This window comes from Dreissena polymorpha, chromosome 4 (genome assembly GCF_020536995.1).
Source record: "Dreissena polymorpha isolate Duluth1 chromosome 4, UMN_Dpol_1.0, whole genome shotgun sequence".
In the NCBI taxonomy this organism is placed as follows: Eukaryota; Metazoa; Mollusca; class Bivalvia; order Myida; family Dreissenidae; genus Dreissena; species Dreissena polymorpha.
Genome location: NC_068358.1, coordinates 41384494 through 41406329, shown reverse-complemented (window position 1 = coordinate 41406329; position 21836 = coordinate 41384494). Strand labels below are relative to the sequence as shown.

Sequence of the window (21836 nt, the reverse complement as noted above, 5' to 3'; positions counted from 1 at the left end):
ACATGATTTTTATTATGTTCACCTTGACACCTTAGCAATTGAATCTTTTACCTGCATTTGTTTACAAATTCATGTTTTACAATTATGTTTGTTTCCTTAAGGTGTGAATGGCTACCAAGTTTACTGCAAGCCAGGAGCTAGACGTATTTAAGGAAGAGAAAGATGGTCTCTTACGAGAGGTTGGCAACCAGGCGGTGTGGTCTTTGTCCTCTTGCAAACCTGGTAAAGCATTTTCTTCTATGAACATTCATTATTTGAGTCATTTGAGTCAGGGAAACATTTCATTATGAATGTGAGTAAAGCTTTGTCCCAGATTACCTTGTACAGTCCTCTTTCCGCTTTTATGTTATTTTTTGGTAAAAAAAGTTTCTTTATAGCATTCATCAAGCTTAGGCGGAAAGTGTTGTCACTGAAAAGCCTGTGCAGACTGCTAACATTAATCTGGGACGATACTTTTTGCACATGCATTAAGCCCTGTTTTCCAGTACAGGACTAACTTCTCTAACTGATGTTGATATGGGATCATTGTAGTTGCAATAATCCAACGTCTTACTACTGACCCTCTGCGGATTTTATCGTAAAGTAAAACTATACATATGAAACTAATAATAGATAATACATGTAATATATATTAATACAAAACACTTATTTTGAATATGAGATATTATGACAGTACATGTATCTTATTACATCTTCCATCTCTGGTGTATATATTCTGCAGGTTTTGGTGTAGAACAGCTAAGGGACAGTTCTTTTGAGACGTACTGGCAATCTGACGGCCCCCAGCCCCATCTCGTGAACATACAGTTCCGCAGGAAGACAACTATACAAGATGTGTGTATCTATACAGACTACAAGGCTGATGAAAGCTACACACCAAACAAGTACACCGGCCTTTTTGGTGATTGAATTTAAAATGCATATGCTATCATGATGGTATCCCAAGTAAGGCCCCCCTTTGCTCAAAGTTTTTTAGTCAAGATTGACGAAAAAGTAAAAAAAAAATCATTAACATTTTGTAAAAGCAAAATTAGTGTTGCTAAGTATCCTTCCTTAATTGGGCAGTGGCATTGTCATACCTCCACAATTGAGTGATGGAGATGTTCTTATTCTGAAACACAAGTTCTGAATGGTTGGATAACTTTTACATGCAAAGTAATGACCAATGAGGTAGTTCTTTTGAAAAGAGAATCATAAATGAAGAAGTATAGGTTTGAATATAAAAAGACACTAGAACTTTTGCTTATCCTGTAAGCACCGACTGACCATTTAGTTACATGTACATGCAATCTCAAATGGAAATGTCCAACTGATAGGGTTAGTTTTTCAGATTTAACTTATTGTTTTACTTCTAAATAAAGCAAGAAGAACATTACCACTATTTTATTTAAAAAAAACAAAACAACATTGGTCAAAGGATTAAGTAAAGTGAATTTAAAATGAAATAAAATTAATACAAAATCATTTTATGTCATTGTAATTTCACTTTAATTTAATTTTAAGTTTTGATCACAGGCCTTCATTAGGAACAATATTTTAATATTATAACACTTTATCTTATGCTGTCACATGGTTGTCATTGTTTAAGCATGTGCGATGATATTCACATTACACCCTTCAGGATCTCCATACGAGCAGGCAGCCATTTCAACGACTTAGTCGAGGTGGAACAGATTGAGCTCAATGAGCCCATTGGCTGGATATGTGTCCCCCTGAAAGACCTCACGAGTGGCAAGCCAGTACGAGCCTTCATGATACAGATTGCTGTGCTGTCCAACCATCAGAACGGGCGCGACACTCACGTCCGCAGGATCAAGATCAGGGCACCTGTACAGACCTCCAAGCTTCCACTGTTCACCAGCATAGACTTTAATATGAAATCAATTTTAAGATAATCCTTTTTCCGTTTTTGGATCGAGTGGGAAAATCTGGTATCTTGATCATTTTTGTATTAGAAACTTTAGGTTCATATTCATACCTCAGCCTGCATTCTGGGTAGTTAAGTGGAAGTAGCTATCAGTGCACCATTCTCTTGTATTAGAAGTGTTTTCATGTGTGGATTCTATGCCTGGGTGAATCTCAAATCAGAGCATGTGAAATACGTGTAGAAGGTGTGGTTAAACATTTCATCAGGTATTATTTAGTTTAAGTTATTGTCTTGAGATGACAAGCGTCCTAAAAAAGTTGTGGTTTATGTCTTGTACTGCTGTTTAGGATATCTTGCTTTGAGCGATTGAGATCTTTTAATTTACTTAAGGATACACTGAAATGTTCCTGGTATTATTTTGTGTACATGAATGTAACTCCTTTATAGAGAATAAGATTGTATTTTGGCTACTCAGTCTTTATGTGCACTATTGATTTAAAACAAAATTTGGATTAATGGGTAGCTGCAACCCCTTTAAATAAAGTAGCTGTATGGGCATTGCCGTGGCGTAGATGATATGGTGTCCGCCTAGCGACTGGGAGGTTATGGGTTCGATCCCCACAGTGGGAGCATTCTTTAGATCTTCCCCATAGACACCAAGTACTGGTTCTAGGCCCAGGAACTAGACTCGAGAGCGTTTAAAATTAGCCTTAGGCTTTCTATGCAATCAATCTAAAATAAATAGGTTTAAACTTTAAACTAAATGAAAGATACCTTAAAAATAATGCTGATACTGTTATAATGTTTTGTTAGTGTTGCTATTAAAATGAAGATATTTCTTTCCACATATGTGTTTTTATAGAAGGTATAGGTAGACATACAGGTGCATGAATGAGGCACCATTTAAAAAGTATGTGTTTACAAATAACATAAGGTTTCTGGTTCATATAATTATTTATTTCAGCAATAAAATACAATGTAACTGTTTTTTATGTGTTCGTATTTGGTATTAAATATATACTTACAAGTATACAGTGTTGATTATTTTAATATATGATTGTAGGTACTATAAGTTAACTTTTTCTGTTTTGAATCTACTGCCTTGCCTTTTGGTTGCATTATTAAGCATGGCCTCAATGTTCAGTATTATTATTTTTCCATTCTATTTTTTATTAGCTCAAGTGTTCATGGTGAGCTTTTGTGATCGCCTTTTGTCCGTCGTCCGTTTTGAGGCGTCAACATTTGCCTTGTTAACTCTCTAGAGGTCACATTTATTTTCCGATCATCACGAAACTTGGTCAGAAGATTTGTCCCAATGATATCTTGGATGAGTTCGAAAATGGTTTTGGTTGCTTAAAAAACATGGCCACCAGGGGCGGGGCATTTTTCCTTATATGGCTATAAATGGCTATAGTAAAACCTTGTTAACACTCTAGAGGCCACATTTATTGTCCAATCTTCATGAAATTCGCTCAGAAGATTGGTCTTAATGATATCTTGGATGAATTCGAAAATAAATATGTTTGCTTGAAAAACATGGCTTCCAAGGGGCGGGGCATTTTTCCTTAAATAGCTTTAGTAAAATCGTGTTAACACTCTAGAGGCCACATTTACTGTCCTATCTTCATGAAACTTGGTCAGAAGATGACCTTTCGAGGACTTAGGAAGGCACTTCCTGTTTGTGAGGTCGCGCACATAGCGCTCGGTGGCGGCCTCATGAAGTCGGCCTTGCGCTACACTTATTAACTAATATAAGATCGTCGATACCTTGTAATTTGTTTTTATACGAATTTATGAGTCAACGTTACGTGCTGTAAGATCAGTATGACTAAGTCGTCAATATTGTTAACTTAATGAATTTTGATTTTCGAGTCCTCGACTAGAATGTTAGCGTCGGATGACAATGCACCAAGTAGGCGACCGAATTTCACAGGGAGCTTCCTTGGAAGTTAGGTCCTCATTGCCGAACGTGTTCTTATAGCCAGTGTCTTTCAGTTTCGATCGGCTTAGGTAGTGCTTTTTCTAGCTCTTTACGACGTTAATTTGACTCTAATGTGCCGGGGCTTGCTTGGATTTGGTTTGCAGATTCGGTGAGATCGATCTTTTTCCGACAAGGGGCGAGTTGTTATTGCGCGGTAGCTGATGCTGTCCCGTTAACCGTTATGGATATGAGTACAATTAGTTGCTTTTAAATCCATTTAATCAGCGGTGTTTATTACTGGTCTGGAAGGCTCTCTTTATCATGTTCTGACCAGTCATGTTATTGTGGAAATCAATAAAGTTTCTGGTAAGCTTAGTTCGTTTAAGATGAAAACGTGTATTGCAGTAGGCTTATAGTTTTACAAATGCAAATGAACTAACATGCTTCTTACTGATTTTGTATTTGTAAAAACAGTGGATCGAAGTTGCTATCCTCAGACACTTATGATGTATATTAACATTTTCAGTGTTGATTTCTCGCTAGTCTGTTTTGACTTAAAATAAAAATATACAGATACATGTATTTCTTTGACATTTGTGAACATTCAACTTGATTTTCGTAAGCGGTGCAAGATTTTGAAATGTTTCCCCGAGACCGTTAGTGAAAATAATAAGAGACATTTCCCTAAAAGAAACCTTACACACCGTCCACTGATGATGAACAAATTTGCCAAAAGATTTTAAAATCTCACAATAAATTACAAAGTTATAGCCCAGACAAGCATTTGACCTTTGAACCCCAAGTGTGACCTTGACCTTGGAGATATCAACGTACTTTTTTCATACGACACACCGTCGCATAATGGTGAACAAATGTACCAAGTCATTTTAAAATCTAAGGATAAATGACATAGTTATGGTGCGGACAAACTTTCGGTTTAAAACACACTAAGTGACCCCATGACCTAGTTTTTGACCTGGCATGACCCATATTCAAACTTGACCTAGACATAATTAAGATACAACTTGTGACCAAGTTTGTTGAAGATCGGATGAAATTTCGGGACAGACCGACCGACGGACTGACAATGTGACTCCTATATAGCCCCCATTACCAGTAATGACGGTATAATAATACATAATGGGTTTCATTCCACAACACATGTGAACAGTAGCATTACCTGAACAGTATTGTATATGCACATAAATGAATGCCATAAACAACAGTCGCCTTTTGACATTAAGCAATTATTATTATTTCACATCTTATATCTTTTAACAAGACTATTACCAAGCAATATGTGTCCCCTACCGGCTACACCATTGTCAGAAATTCCATTGTCAGATTTTTTTTATATATTTTGCCTTAGCAACCAAAATTTTTGACGTAGGAACACAATGAAATGACGTGCATAATGTCCATATTGCAACCTATCCATGTTTCAAGTTTCATGAAAAAAATATGAAAAACTTTCAAAGTTATCGCAGGATCCAGAAAAACACCATTTTCAGGAGTATTTCTAGTATATTTGTTGCGATAGCAACCATATTTTATGACGTAGGAACAAAATGAAATGACGTGCATGATGTCCATATTGCCATCTATCCATGTTTCAAGTTTCATGAAAAAATATTAAGAACTTTTAAAGTAATCGCTGGATCCAGAAAACCACCATTTTCAGCAGTATTTATAGTCTATTTGTTGCCATAGCAAACAGAATTTTTGACATAGGCACAAAACGAAATGACATGCATAATCTCCATATTGCCATCTATCCATGTTTCAAGATTCATGAAAAAATATTAAGAACTTTTAAAGTTATCGCAGGATCAAAAAAAGTGTGACAAACAGACAGATGCACAGAGCGAAAACCATATGTCCCCTCCGGTGAAATATTTTTTTTTTTACTGACAATGGTGGAGTTTCACCGGTAGGGGAACATATTGCTTTGCAATCATTTGTTCAATATATTTTACATTTTTATTTTATCACCTGTCAAAATCAACTATGAGGCACCAAATACAGTGCCTCTCAGTTCAACGTCTCATGCCAAAGGGAGAAGGATAAGGTTGAGCAGGCCAATCAAACCTGTGACCACTGAGGTTTTTGTCAGAGAATTACCACAAGACCACGGCTCCACTCTTGTCAATTTGTGCAAGACAAATAATGGGTAAAATCAGATGGAAAATATACTGAACAATCTCATCAACATAATAATAAAGAGGCATTAAATAACAGATCATGGTTGAAGTAGAAATATCAGCAATAAGGAACACAAATGTAAATTATAGCAAACACAATACATTTATATTAAGCTTTAACAAATATAATTGAATAATAAACAAAACAACTAAATTTCATCAAGATTGAGTCATAAATGAAGTCCCACAAAAGGTTATATTTTTTTAGATTTGGCCTGGTAACCTAGTTTCGAGACGCAAGTAATACAGATTCAAAGATTTAGATTCATATTGTAAATATATAAACATTCTGATAAAGTTACATCAAGTTTGAGTCATAAATTAGGCCATGGGGACATGTTTTTTTCTCTAAGATTTGACTGTGGGAAACTTGTTTTTTGAAGCACATGACCCAGATTGGAACTCTTTCTAGATATTACCAGGACAAACATTCTGACTGTATCTCATTAAAGTAGTTGTAAATGTGGCCTTTAAAGCGGTAGCAATTGTTTTTTTAAGATTTGACCTGATAAATTAGTGTTTAGACCCATGTGAACCAGATTCAATTTTTTTTACCATGTTTCATCAAGATTGAGTAATCAATGTGGTCTCTAGAATGGTTCCACGGTGAGCTATTGTTTAGACGCACGTGACCAAGATTCTAACTCAGCCTAGAAGATATCAAGATAAACATTGAAACGTAGCCTCATCAAGATTGAGTCACATACGCTTTTTTTATAGTGATAACAAGAACTTTGTAAGATTTGTCCTGGTAACCTAGTTTTAAAATGTACATGACTGAGATTCAAACACTGCATTGATATTCTGAAGCAAATTTAGGCTGTATAATGGTAAAGCACTAAAAGTTGACAACACAAACCACATGCCGCACAACAAAAGACGCTGAACATAGGGAGATCGCAATAGCTCACCTTGAGCACTTCATGCTAACGTCTCCGCTTAGTGAAAACAAAACTGTATTGCATAAAATTATTAACATTACAACAGGTTATTTACACACCAATTCCTTTTCAGATAACCACTTAAAATTTATTACAATATAGCACATATGAGATACGAGTAGCATAGTTTTATATGTTAATATTGGATAGACACACGTATTTTTGTTACTTTTAAATTAATTAGGAAACAAATAAATGAAATTACACTCAAGTAAAAGAGTGTCTATCTGCAGTGTGGACAGGCTGATACTTGACTAAACTGTGAGGAATATTCCGAAACTAAATGTGTCCACTGTAAATTTGACATTGAAATAAGAAATAAGGTTTTCACACTTGACATGTCATTTGCATCTGAAGATAGTTTATGTAAATTCATTTAGACATCTCATTATGGCTATTCACAAAACAATGTAATGAGACAGACATAATCATATACTTTAACAATATAAATGTAAGGAAAATACAAAAAAACTAAATTAACGCTGTCAGATAAAGCTAGATTTTCAATGAAATTGTTGATTTCCTAACCCTAAAAATAGTTTATATGCTCCATTCATAAACAACTCTCAACACAACTGTATTCAATACATAAATTTGTTAGCTGTGTTACTATTCTAAGAAAATATGTTCAAAATTAATAAATAGACCATAAATATTACATTATTCTGTCTTAAAGTCATATGTACAACAATAACACATAAATAGGTATCGCATGCATTATAATGCGTGTTTATTTACATGTGTATATGAGAAGCCATGAAGTTAAATGCAAGGTTTAGGTATATTTGATAACTTGGTTTGATAACATCAAAACATGCATTACATACAGATGATCGAGTATCCACCTTTCCAAACCATAAACAATAATTTTCATTTCAATTGCAACAACCATGAAGATCCTGTCATTGAAATGATGAGCCCACTTAAGCAATGAACAAATCTTTATCATTCTTATGTGTGGTCATTAAATCACTTATTAAACCACTTCAGCTAACCGCCACATCGCTCATCACCTATGCATCTGAATAATATTTAATCATAAAGAATAAGATTGGCAATACAGGAGTTCTCTCCTGATGAAAATCCCTATTTATTAAATATTGTTCATTATACATTACCAAGTTTTATGGTTTATATTTTATGTATTTTTTCAAATAATTGAAATATTTAGTGAAACAGTCACCTAACATTTGAGAGTCAAAAGCAAATCATGTCATAACTTTTTGAAGTTGTAGAACTGATTTACAACTCTTGTAATTGTATGTTCTTTCTTTGAATATTTCCAATTGACATGGTATTCTGCATCCAAAATCAAAATTTAAGAAACATTTAACAAAAAAAGTTTTAGAAAATTTAAAGAAAACAAGAGCTGTCACCATTGGATGACTTATGCCTATAAACGCTTGATAGAAGTTATGAGCTTTTTTCGAAACCTAAACGCAGATTTCGAAACCTAAACACGGACCCTAAGTTCAAGGTCAAGGTCACATGGGTCAAAATTTTAGTGCGTATGGAAAGGCCTTGTCCATATACACATGCATACCAAATATGAAGGTTATATCTCAAGGGACATAGAAGTAATGAGTATTTTTCGAAACCTAAACACAGATTTCGAAACCTTAACGCGGCCCCGAAGTTCAACGTCAAGGTCACAGGGGTCAAAATTTGTGTGCGTATGGAAAGGCCTTGTCCATATACACATGCATACCAAATATGAAGGTTATATCTCGAGGGACATAGAAGTTATGAGCATTTTTCGAAACCTAAACGCGGACCCGAAGTTCAACGTCAAGGTCACAGGGGTCAAAATTTGTGTGCGTATGGAAAGGCCTTGTCCATATACACATGCATACCAAATATGCAGGTTACATCTCAAGGGACATAGAAGTTATTAGCATTTTTCGAAACCTAAACGCAAAGTGTGACGGAAAGACGGACAGACGGACAGACAGACGGACAGATCACTATATGCCCTCCTACCGGGGGCATAAAAATAAGGATTCTCAGACATTCCAAGTTGCAAACCCAATCTTTTTTTCCACCATTTTTTCGTAACCATTCATTTACAAATTTCACTCTTATGAACTGACAGAAGTAAGAAATGTAGAAGGAGGATTCAACAACCACAATTTAAGCTCTTTCAAGAAACGAAGTACAATTACCAGTATTTTAGCTGTTTGTAAGACATGGGATTTTTTCATCTTCCACCTCGGCACTTTCTAGAGAATTTGGTCCAGATAGAGTTTTCCATGATTTACATGGATCACTGGTTGATTTAGGGCTAGTGTAACTGGAAATACACTTTGCACCCTTTATGGATGATAAACCCGATTCTTTTGACACCAACGATTCAAGATTTAGTAGGGCATAATAAGACTTATCTGCAGGTTGGTTAATATCATTATTCACTTTTTTCATTAAATGTTTTAACTCAAAACGTTCAGTCTTTTCTTCTTTGCTTGGGAGTAGTTTATATTTACAGCAGTACTTTCCACTGCAATCTATTTCTTTGGAGTCAATTACATACTGCATCTCCCCAACCTGATATTCTCCTTTAATTATTGGTCTATCTTCCATTATCACACGCAAACCATTTGCTTTTTGGGGGTTTATACTTATCCTGATCTCCTCAGCAACTGTGAATTTATAGAACGAAACACATATCTAGAAGATAATCAAAATGTTTTACTTTGATAATTCTGTTTAGACTGATTAATTATATTTGGTATAAAATATAAGGTATGACATTTTTCAATTTAAATTAATTTCCTTTTAAAGTATTACCTGATGGGATCTCAAAAACTCCATTTACATCCTGACATTTTTCCCATTTCAGTTTTCCATTCACAATTTTGAAATGAATTTTTATGCAACTGGTTGGCTCTGAAATGTAAACAATCTTGATTACTTCTAATTCTTTGATAAATGTCAGTGATAATGCACAAAACAAATAATACATCATTAATAACAAGCCCGCTCATGGGTTCTATCACATGTACCCTCAGATAGAACAGTATCTTATATGAATTTTTTTTAAATAAAGATAATCTGTTAAGACCAAGTTGCAAAGATTTGTATAACATTACATAAAAAATAATAGAATAATATGCCCGGATGCAGTGAGAGGGGGGCACAAGTCTCTCAAAGGGTGGGGATGAGGTAGGTTAAGGCATTACACTGATCTATTACCCAAGCATGCTTCTTTTTTAATAATTAGCCTTGATCACTTGCTAGTTTAAGGATTTTTTTAAATAATAATTTACCACAAACAGAACAATCAAATGTGTTTTGTTTACAAGATTCATGAAGTTTCATTTCATAAAATCATACATGGTAATAACACAGTTTTTTCTTCAAACATGTTTAAGTGTTTTTACACAAAATGTAGACGGACCTGCAATAAGCAAAACACAATTGGCTGGAAAACGCATACCAGTCTATGCAGACATGAAGTGTCAACTTAAAATTGCAGTGCAGAAGATTTTAATGAATTATCTCAGGAAGCATTAGGAAATATGTTAAAAGATTTAAAGGAAAATTTACAACTTCTGGATATATCAAACAAACCAATTCTAGTGTGACTAATTCATAGCTTTAGTCATATAGAAATGGGGTAAATAATAAGCTTTAATTTCTTTTTTGTTTATTAGTTTTTATGGACAGTTGCTATAGATTGCATAATACAAAATCTAAGTGATTTTAAGATTAGGGACACAAACATGTCCATGTTAGCAAATTTGAACAGCTGAAAGCAATTTGCCTTCTCACTCCCTCACCTCAAGTGGTGCACTGGTTTTGGAATAGAAATACTAATCAAATAAGGGCCCCACATATTTGGTGGAAATATACTTTTTAATTATGTTAAATTGATACACATAACATCTGTCCTCCTTGTAAATCTTGGCATGAATTTGGCATTTCAATATATAACAAGAGGGCCATGATGGCCCTGAATCGCTCACCTGACTAACCAAATACAATCCCAACCCAGTTTTCATTAAGAAAAACATTCTGACCAAATTTCATAAAGATTGGATGAAAACTGTGACCTCTTTTGTCTACACAAGGTTTTTTTCTAATATTTAACCTATTGACCTAGTTTTTGGCCCCAGGTGACCCAAATACAATCCCAACCCAGATTTCATCAAGACAAACATTCTGACCAAATTTCACGAAGATTGGATGCAAACTGTGACCTCTATTGTCTACACAAGGTTTTTCTATTATTTGACCTAGTGACCTAGTTTTTAACTAATGATGACCCAAATACAATCCCAACCTAGATTTCATCAAGATAAAGAGTCTGACCAAATTTCATAAAGATTGGATGAAAAATGCGACCTCTATTGTCTATACAAGGTTTTTCTATTATTTCACCTAGTGAGCTAGTTTTTGACCTAGTGACCTAGTTTTTGAACCCCGATGACCCAAATACGATCCCAACCCAGATTTTATCAAGATAAACATTCTGACCAAATTTCATAAAGATTGGATGAAAACTGTGACCTCTACTGTCTACACAAACAAATTGTGGACGGTTTTTCTACTATTTGACCAAGTGACCTAGTTTTTGACCTCAGATGACCCAAATACAACCCCAACCCAGATTTCATCAAGATAAACATTCTGGCCAAATTTCATAAAGATTGGATGAACACTGCGATCTCCATTGTCTACACAATGTTTTTCTATTATTTGACCTAGTTTTTGACCTAGTGACCTAGTTTTTAACCCCCAGATGATCGAAATACATTCCCAAGCCAGATTTCATCAAGATAAACATTCTGACCAAATTTCATAAAGATTGGATGAAAACTGCAACCTCTATTGTCTACACAAGTTTTTCTATTATTTGACCTTGTTTTTGACCTAGTGACCTAGTTTTTGACCCCAGATGACCCAAATACAATCCCAACCCAGATTTCATCAAGATAAACATTCTGACCAAATTTCATATGGATGAAAACTGTGACCTCTACTGTCTACACAAACAAACTTTTGACGGACGGACGCACGCACACACGCACGCACACACAACGGACGCCGGACATCACACGGTCACATAAGCTCACCATGTCACTTCGTTACAGGTGAGCTAAAAATAAACATACCACTGTTTGTTCTTTTGAAAGTCTTGCTCCATGTGCACTTGCTTGCAGGCTTGCCTTTAGTAGTGTTGTTATCAATTTTCCCTGTCAATGGACTAAAACTTGCACATGCTTCTGGTCCACTGTTTTTACTAGGGTCTAAAGTTTTTACATCAGTCTGATCATCAACTTGCATTCTAGATTGGTGATGCTTTGATCCATTGAAACACTTGTTCACTGTGCACTTGCTTGCAGGCTTGTCTTTATAAGTCACATTATTAATTTTACCTGTCAATAGACTCATCTTTGCACTTTTGTCTTGTCCGCCGATTTCACTATGGTCTAAAGTTTTTAAATCAGTCTCATGCTCATCTTGCAATGCAGCATGGATGCTGTCATTACCGTTCATTACTGACATTTTAATTTGTGCTGCAATAAGTGCCAATTCAAGTAAAAAGAGACGTGTATTTTGGGGACCTTAAACACAGATTAGCAGATTATGCTTCGTTATTACTCTGGTTGTTTAAATTAAAGTTTAATTATTATGACGGTCAGTCTTCCCCTAAAATTTGAAATCCACGAAATGAATTAGTTGTTTTTATTTGAAATCCACGAAATTACGTGTCAACGAATTAGTTGTTTTTTTATCAAACCACGAAATTTCATACCGACGAATTTCTATACGTTTACAGTAGTTGAGATAAAATGTATAAAAAACAAGAGGGCCAAGATGGCCCTAGTTCGCTCACCTTTTTGAACTCAACCAACATATCATTAAGACAAACATTTTGACAAAGTTACATGAAGATTGGGCATGAAATGTGACTTCTACAGTGTTTACAATTTGTTTTTTTTTGACCTAGTGACCTAGTTTTTGACCCAGCATGACCAAGTTTCGGACTCGATCGAGGTATCATTGGGACAAATCTTCTAAGTTTCGAGAAGATCAGACAAGAATTGTTGCCTGTAGAGTGTATACAAGGTTTCTCTATAGCCAAATAAGGAAAACTGCCCCGCCCACTGGTGGCCATGTTTTTAAACGGACCAGATCCACTTTTGAACTGAACCAACATATCATTAAGACAAACATTTTGACAAAGTTACATGAAGATTTGGCATGAAATGTGACTTCTACAGTGTTTACAATTTTTTTTTGTTTTTTTTACCTAGTGACCTAGTTTTTGACCCAGCATGACCAGGTTTCGAACTCGATTGAGGTATCATTGGGACAAATCTTCTGACTAAGTTTCGTGAAGATCAGACAAGAAATGTTGCCTGTAGAGTGTATACAAGGTTTCTCTACAGCCAAATAAGGAAAACTGCCCTGCCCACTGGCGGCCATGTTTTTCAACGGACCGCAACCACTTTTGAAGTCAACCAACATATCATGAAGACAAACATTTTGACAAAGTTACATGAAGATTGGGCATGAAATGTGACTTCTACAGTGTTTACAAGATTTTTCTTTTTTTTTACTAGTGACCTAGTTTATGACCCAGCATGACCCAGTGTAAAAACTCGATTGAGGTATCATTGGGACAAATCTTCTGACCAAGTTTCATGAAGATCGGCCAAGAAATGTGGCCTCTTGAGTGTTTACAAGGTTTCTCTATAGCCAAATAAGGAAAACTGCCCTGCCAACTGGCGGCCATGTTTTTCAACGGACCCGAACCACTTTTGAACTCAACCAACATATCATTAAGACAAACATTTTGACAAAGTTACATGAAGATTTGGCATGAAATATATATACTTCTACAGTGTTTACAAGGTTTTTCTTTTTTTGACCTAGTGACCTAGTTTTTGACCCAGCATGACCCAGTTTCAAACTCGATTGAGGTATTATTGGGACAAATCTTCTGACCAAGTTTCATAAAGATCGAAAAAGAAATGTGTCCTCTGGAGTGTTTACAAGATTTCTCTATAGCCAAATAAGGAAAACTGCCCCGCCCACTGGTGGCCATGTTTTTCAACGGACCAGATCCACTTTTGAACTCAACCAACATATCATTGAGACAAACATTTTGACAAAGTTACATGAAGATTGGCCATGAAATGTGACTTCTACAGTGTTTACAAAGTTTTTCTTTTTTTTTGACCTAGTGACTTAGTATTTGACCCAGCATGACCAGTTTCGAACTCAATCGAGATATCATTGGGACAAATCTTCTGACCAAGTTTCATGAAGATCAGACAAGAACTGGGCCTCTAGAGTGTTTACAAACCAAATGTGGACGACGGACGGACTGACAAAGACCGATCACAAAAGCTCACCTGAGCAATCAGGTGAGCTAAAAATGCAAGAAAAGCTTACCAAGTTCTCCATTTCGTACACGTTCATCTGAAAGAAAATTAACAACATTGTCGTCATATAACAGTGTTTTTCCCCACTTTTGGAATGTGGCATGGGTGTACATTGGAAAAAACAGCGCAGTTTCAACCAGTATTGGGGTTGTTAATTTTTTTTAAACAAATACTTAAAAATTGATAATAAAAGTGATCTCAATATTAAATATCCGTTCAACTTATAGAGCAGGATTTGAGATGAATTAAATTTTAAGACTTTTTAAAAAATTATTATATAGCATATACAAATATATACATGATGTTCAAATAAACAATATTATGACATAATATTGTTTATTTTAACACCGTGTAATGAATTTTTATATGCTGAATAATAACATTTTCATTTTTTTAATCATTTTTTTTTGTTTCTAAATAAGACCTCTGGAACTAGTTATTACAAGGCTGGACAAGTGCATATTGTTCATTCATTCAACTACATTGATTTTTCAGGAATGTATTTTCTTTTGATTAATAATGAGACATTATCGAGTGAGTGTTTCATTTCAGCACACGATCAAAGAAGCTTATGATTCAAGTTTGCTATTTTAGTATGATTATAATGTGAACATGCCAATAGTATCATTTCGTTCAGTTCCAAATATTGTTCATGGGTCTGATTTACATTGATTACTGGTCAATAAAGTAATTTTCTATGAAATGTTTTGTTCCCATACAATATATTAAAGCCAATCAACCAAATCTGATGAAGCTCTTTATATGGCCAACAGAGACATAATTATTGTTTATGTGTTCTACTCCAAAAAGTTATTGACCTTTTATCACAATTTATACATTTTCATGGATTTTTGGATTCACTTCAAAATCTAAGAAAATTATGATGAAACTTAATGTAGCGTCTGTATGAGGTTGACTTGTGCATAGTGTCAAGTTTTTCTGCTCCTATTTCATTATGGTATTATTGAGGCAGTTTCCATTTCAAGGGATATGCGTATATTGTCAGGTTGTGTCCGTCTGTTTGTCTGTCAGAGTAATCACCAAACAGTAATTTTCATGTTCCCATATTATTTACCCATACAAAGCACATTATCAGCCAGCATCCATCAGTTTCTATCGTTTTTTGATTTGCTTCAAAAAGGGCGTTGATTGTTATTAACTGCCAGTTTTTACATAACATTTGTTATCAATTATGATAGAACGTTCATATCTTTGATTTATAGCCCACACAAAAACTGCCACCTATTCTTGATTCCAAACAACCAGAATTTTAATGAGATCTCTGAATTTTCTTAAATCACTAAAATATATGCCTTATGGAACACTTACTTTCCATATGTTATCATTTACGAGAGCAGAGAACAATATGGTACAATTTTCAGCACTAAAAATAACCAAAATTATGATTTAAGTATGTTTGTCGACTATTTAATAAGGCAAAACCATCAACTTGTTTACCTTCTTTTTTGCGTCTATGGAAGATGAAGCAGCGTATCGAACAAATGACTGCAACAGCCACCACCATCACTCCAGCAACTATGCCAACCATTGGGAGTACCATCGATGCTGCAACGATACAGAAAAGAATATTAAGGCAAATCATTGAAAAAGTATACTTCATATGCGGAATAAATTTTATTGTTGTTAGTTATTCACTAAACCATTTTTTAAAATTTACTTGGATTAAATTTATAATGTTTAAAAACCACACATTTGTATTGCAAACTTTAACCAAAATGATAAAATCCATTCCCAATAAATAATATAAATCACCAAGCTCACCAAAAATTTATAGTCAGATTAATAGTTATACATGAATATAACTCTAAAAATGTTTTTACACAACCTCCAAGAACACAATGTGGAAAAACTTTGTTTTATTTGAAAGATGGAGATGTATACTTTACGTAAATTGATGGAACACCAAACCAACCAGGTTTAAATAATCCTGAAGTCGAGATTTTTCATGAAAAAAATTCGTCTTCAAATCAAAATTGGCCTCCCAAAACATGCTTATCATGTCATTAATTTGACATTAAATTTTGATTTACCTGTACCAGCCTCTATGCTTGTCAAAACCTCTTCAGATACTGAAAACAAGGATAATACAAAATGTCACACGTTGTATGTGAAAAAATTAATAAGAACAAATAAATTTATATTTGTTACATTTACTCATATGTTTATGATAATTAAGATATATAAAATTATCACCCTATTATCTGTCACAGTGCACTTGTTTTGCTTATTTGGCATGTTCAACATTACTCCTATAAATATGAGGTCGATTTACATCGACCTCATATCGTTTAACGTTATTTAGCAATAGCATCGTTCCGACATGAATTCATGTCGGAAGCTTTAACGGCATCAAATTCATATAACAGCACAGAATAATCATGCAATAAATTATTAAACATAAAATATAAACATTATTTTACTAATTGCATTAGAAAAATGTTTATACAGACTTACAAGTAATGATAGTCCAGACCTTAAAACACTACCACTGTTCAAATTCCATATTGTTGCCATATAGCACTGTGTAAATTGAAAGTTGCATAATGTTACCTCATTGGTCGGTTATAAATACATTGTTTCTCTATATATAGTATTCGATTTAGACGAAAATAATAATTTACGTGGAATGTCATATTAGTTTTCCATTAAAACTTTGGTCTTGCCGTGTGTGTTTATGGACGTTATTAATTATGTTATACTTATTTTTGTATTTCATTAAGAATTAGAACGTGTAGCCCTTTTTGTTAACTGTTTTTAGCAAACGATTCGCGGCTAAATAAGACACGGAAAATGGTTAAAGCGACACTTTCATTTAAAGGTTTAATGTGAACAAAATTAAATGAAGCCTTTTTTGGTATTAATATATTTTATTGACATGTTAAATTCGATACTTGAAAAGGTTTTTAGTCTTTAAAAAGATGTCGCTGATATTGTTAATTTCAATAACTGTTAATATGCTTAATGTTGTATAAGAAATTGAATAGTTTCACTGAGTTGTATTCCCGCCTAAAATCCGATATCGTAAAACGCGCAACGGTTAAGAATAAGGTCTGAATAAGTTTAGGTATTCAAATCCGAATATCTGCAGCTGTGCCAGCTGGGAAGCCCCGTTTTAGCTTTAACAACCGCAAGCGAAACAACATACTTTTTTAAGTCTTGCACTAAGACTCCATGATCACAAGTATAGGTCCCTGCTGTGGCGTATGACACCATAGTGCTATTTAGTATTGGTCGGCACAGTATCTGATCATAAAGAGATAATTGGTTTGTGCTGAACACAGGGGCAATAAAACCACAGATCTATCGATAAACAAGATTATTGAGATATCTTTTATTGAACACCGCGATAAAAATGCTCAAACCACGGACTCTAGATTACACGGATAAGAAACATGGCAACATTCTCAGAATCATCACTGCTATATGTGTAATCACCTAACAATTCGTCTAAAAATAATTTATATATTTGAGTTGAAGACGATGTACTGTTGTATAAGTCTAAATAAACTATCTGTCTGCCTGTCTAAATCTAAGCCGTCATCGTCCCAGTGAAAAAAAATATGATTTTGAATAGTTGGACATGATGCCCTGATGTCAAAATACGAAATGCGTAACACCGACCGTGATATTCAAGAATCTTTAATAAATTGATAATTTAAGGTAAATAACATTTCATATAATTATACATAAGTCCCTCGTTGATAATTAACAGCAAACGATGAATTTTTTTGACACCCATTTTATTTCAAGTATGCATGCAAAGCCGAATAAAATCGAGAGGATCCGCTATAAAAGCTGTTTCATCATAAAGTTATCACCCTTTCTGTGTTATAAACAAGAGCTGATATCGTTAATTTGTTAAGATTCATTTATAATAAGCTTTATTGATATGTTTCGTGAACAAAATACCACAATATATTCCATCAAAAATATAATAATCATGGCAAAGGAATTCAATGGCTGGTTTCTAAACAAAAGCATAATCGCCAAGATCGTAGCATCAGTTCAGTGCGTTAGGAACGCGCGCTACTTTCTTCCGCCTTCATTCCTTAATTACTTTCGTTTTTTTAAACAATTTTTTTCTATCGTATACAGAATTCTATTCTCCTAAGCAAGATGTAATTTTTAAAACTGAACTCCAAATATAAACGCTACAAATTGGTATTAAGTACGAACATGTCAACCGTAAATCTAGATTCTAAAACTCCAATACGGTATGATATTTGCAAAAGTTAAAGTTATAACTCGCCGGGCTGTCGAAATCAGAAGAAACACTTAATATATGTTTATTTATCTGTTTACTACGGAACGTAAGCTTTCTAATGATATATAATTTGTCAAAATCGACCGAGAAATGAAACTATAATTCAACAAAAGACGTGAGTGGGTACATCAAAATGTATAACCTCGGCGCTTCGCTTTACGCTAATTGTACAAGATCGATAGCCACAACACGGTAAAACGCGCGGTGGTAAAACATAAAATGTGTATTTATTGTGTTTATCTCGCTATAAATCCATTAATAGCAACGGGAGTATACTAAAACGTATATTTTTTGAAAGAGGAATTAATAAGCAACAAGATAACGTATAAACCAATAAAATCGAATGAATAGTTTTTGCATAAGATTGAATTTACTACAGTAAGGTCAAATACTCGAATCATCTCCTATCAATATACACTCCGTGATACAACTGGTAGTTTTAACACACACATATAGGTTTCATTTAATTAAAAAGTACAGAAAGCTAAAAAGTGATGTGGTTTGTTGTACAACAACAATTGGTTATGTGTAACCTATTCAAAAAAGAATTTCGTTCAAGATAATTCAATGTAATTCTATAAACGACAAACACACTTCGTGTGTTGTGTATGTTTATTTTTAAAAATGTACATAAGTGGTTTAAAAGCACAATTTTTACACATTTAAGAGGTAATCGCTCACATTTATGTCTAATTAATGATAATTTTATGCATTAGCAAAGATTTAACGAGAAAAACTGAAGTTTAAGTTGAACTCAATTTGCAATAGGAAAACGACGGTAGCCGTTTAGACGTAAGCGGGGTAGCTTACGTCTAATTATTTGGACTAGTTCAACATACTTGACAGTAGTATTTGAGTAATATCGGTGCGATAATTAAAATTTATCAGGCTTTCCTATGGTAAGCTTATTTGAAAACTACTTGTTTTTAAACTACTACAGTGGAATAATGAGAACATATCGTGGTATTTTAGTTTATCAAAACATTCACACCACACCACACGGGTGCACACCACACCACACGGGTGCACACCACACCACACGGGTGCACAACACACCTCACAGGTGCACAGCACACCACACGGGTGCACACCACACCACACAGGTGCACACCACACCACACAGGTGCACACCACACCACACGGGTGCAGCCAATTTGACCCTAGAGGCATAATGTGAACAAACTTGAAGAGGACCACTGCCTTATGATTACACATATATTCGCCTTGTCCCTCTAGAGAATCACCAGTTTTGTTAATTAAGTCTATACAGAAAATGTGTCACAAGTGCATGGTCTTTTTAATCAACAACTTCAATCAATTGTTATATACAGAGATGATCTTACAAATTTGTTTATGTTAAAAAGTTACACCTGGTGCTTGGTCAGCTTTGACCCCAGATACTTTATTCGCCTAGTGACCTGGAGGTCATGTGTTCGATCTTCACTGTGGGAGCATTCTTTATGTCTCCCCCAAAGATACCAAGTACTGGTTCTAGTCCCAGGAAACACACTTAAGCGCGTTTCAAATAAGCCCATGGATTTCTATGCAATCAAGCTAAAACATAAGTGTTTAAACTAACTAATCCGAACAAACTTTGTTGAGAACCCCTAGATGATAATACATACCAATTATGAAAGCTATGTTTTTGGCAGTTTGGGACAACAAAATTCTAAAGGTTTCCGTACATAAAAAAATATGAAACTGGTGACCCCTAGAACAAGGCCACTTGTGACCACAGGGGTATAATTTGAACAAACATTAATTAATAGAGGACCTCCATATAATGCAACATAACAAATATGAACGTATAAGGCTTTGCGGATTGAGACCAGATCAAACAAGAGCACCGCATATCGGATGCCGCGCTCGGCTGCGGGTGCAGTTTTGAATAAATAAAAGCTTGACAGAATTTTTTTTATATAGAGGTCAGAGTGACCTTGACCTTTGACCCAGTGACCCAAAAATGGGTGTGGCATGTAGAACTCATGTAGAACTCATCAAGGTGCAGCTACATATGAAGTATCAAAGTTGTATGTTGAAGCACTTTGATTTTAGAGCCAATGTTCAAAACTTTGACAAAATGTTAAGGTTTTAGCACGACACGGACGGCGGACACGATGACGGACACGACACAACACGACGAGCTGGCTACGACAATACCTCGGGTTTTCTCCGAAAAAAGGCCGAGCTAAAAAAAAAATTCCTACTACAAATCTATGTAAAACATTTGACCCCTGGGGCAGGGCCAGTTCTGACACTGTGGCATCATTTTAACAAACTCTGTAAAGGACCTTTAGATGATGAAACATACCAAAGCCTTGGACTTTGGGATTTTAGATAAGAAGTTTTGACCCCAGTGTTTGAAAAAACTTTGTAAAGGACCACACTAAGATGTAACATACCAAATATTAAAAATCTCCTCCATGCAATTTCAGAGGAGATGATTTTAAATTTTTCATGATAAACCCTTTTATGAATCCCCTGACCTAATCAACAAACAGGATCCATAGGAAATAGACCAACCAAGTCAGATTCCCTTGAATTTTGATCAGTTTGACCAGTGGTTCAGGAGGAGATGTCATTTCAATAAAAAGTTGACAGAACCACTCCTCATGGACAGAAAACTGACATTTCGGTATTCCAATAACTCACCTTGAGCATGCTGCGCTCATGTGATCAAATAAGACAAACTCAGTTTTACCATTTGATCGACAGCTAGAAGTAGCCGCTTCCAAGAGTTCCCAGCGCAGACTTTCATTGCAGTAGTACTGGTAGGCCACAGTGTTTGTATAGTTGCAGATCAGGGCACAGGAAAAGTAGACTGAGTGGGGTTGATTGCTGTAGTCTATGTCACAGTACCAGTACAGTCCAGACTCAGAGTTATCTTCAGGCGGAGAGCCACATCCTGAAAATGATGCTCATAATCTTCATAAATAAAATACATTTTATTCTTAGTTAAAACTTATTTATTTTAGCTCTATTGCATCAAAAGCCTAAGGCTTATTGAGATGCTATTGAGTCCATTACCTGGGTTAAAACAGTACTTGATGTCAATTATTTTAAAACCATGAAATTAAGTGAAACAGTCTCCCAACTGACATATGCGGTGTTCTGCCATGTCTTTAAACTGTTGAGGACAAGGACCCTTCCTGCTTTAACAAAAAGGTAATAGTATACAATGCGCATTACACAGAAATCAAATAAGGGTTCAGCTTTACTTATAAAATCAG

At 34.9% G+C, this 21836-nt stretch overlaps 3 protein-coding genes and 1 long non-coding RNA gene across 12 annotated transcripts in view; 2 read left to right on the top strand and 2 right to left on the bottom strand.

Annotated features, from left to right (window-relative positions):
- Window positions 1-21836, top strand: part of LOC127879166 (tyrosine-protein kinase JAK2-like) — a 487084-nt gene that overhangs the window by 85284 nt on the left and 379964 nt on the right. The window lies entirely within an intron of this gene.
- Window positions 1-21836, top strand: part of LOC127879175 (anaphase-promoting complex subunit 10-like) — a 305930-nt gene that overhangs the window by 4938 nt on the left and 279156 nt on the right. Inside the window, exons 2-4 of one of the 2 annotated variants that reach the window (XR_008048953.1) lie at window positions 102-222; window positions 722-884; window positions 1622-2732. Coding sequence is in view for 1 of the 2 variants with exons in the window: in XM_052425869.1 (XP_052281829.1) it covers window positions 108-222; window positions 722-884; window positions 1622-1895 (552 nt within the window). In the remaining variant the exon portion in view is untranslated. Of the gene's footprint in view, window positions 1-101; window positions 223-721; window positions 885-1621; window positions 2898-21836 lie in introns of those variants that run through there. The other variant, XM_052425869.1, reaches the window with a different exon arrangement.
- LOC127879179 (uncharacterized) overlaps window positions 2810-21836 on the bottom strand; it is a 299024-nt gene continuing 279997 nt past the window's right edge. Inside the window, exon 2 of the long non-coding RNA XR_008048956.1 lies at window positions 2810-3516. This is a non-coding gene — a long non-coding RNA (uncharacterized LOC127879179). The remainder of the gene's footprint in view (window positions 3517-21836) is intronic.
- Window positions 2810-21836, bottom strand: part of LOC127879168 (uncharacterized) — a 33643-nt gene continuing 14616 nt past the window's right edge. For all 3 annotated transcript variants that reach the window (XM_052425855.1, XM_052425854.1, XM_052425857.1), the window contains 7 exons: window positions 21308-21511; window positions 16373-16411; window positions 15780-15887; window positions 14332-14358; window positions 12042-12446; window positions 9715-9813; window positions 2810-9566 (listed from right to left, as the gene is read on the bottom strand). In XM_052425855.1, the coding sequence (XP_052281815.1) occupies window positions 9100-9566; window positions 9715-9813; window positions 12042-12446; window positions 14332-14358; window positions 15780-15887; window positions 16373-16411; window positions 21308-21511 (1349 nt within the window). In that variant the 3' untranslated portion in view covers window positions 2810-9099. The remainder of the gene's footprint in view (window positions 9567-9714; window positions 9814-12041; window positions 12447-14331; window positions 14359-15779; window positions 15888-16372; window positions 16412-21307; window positions 21512-21836) is intronic.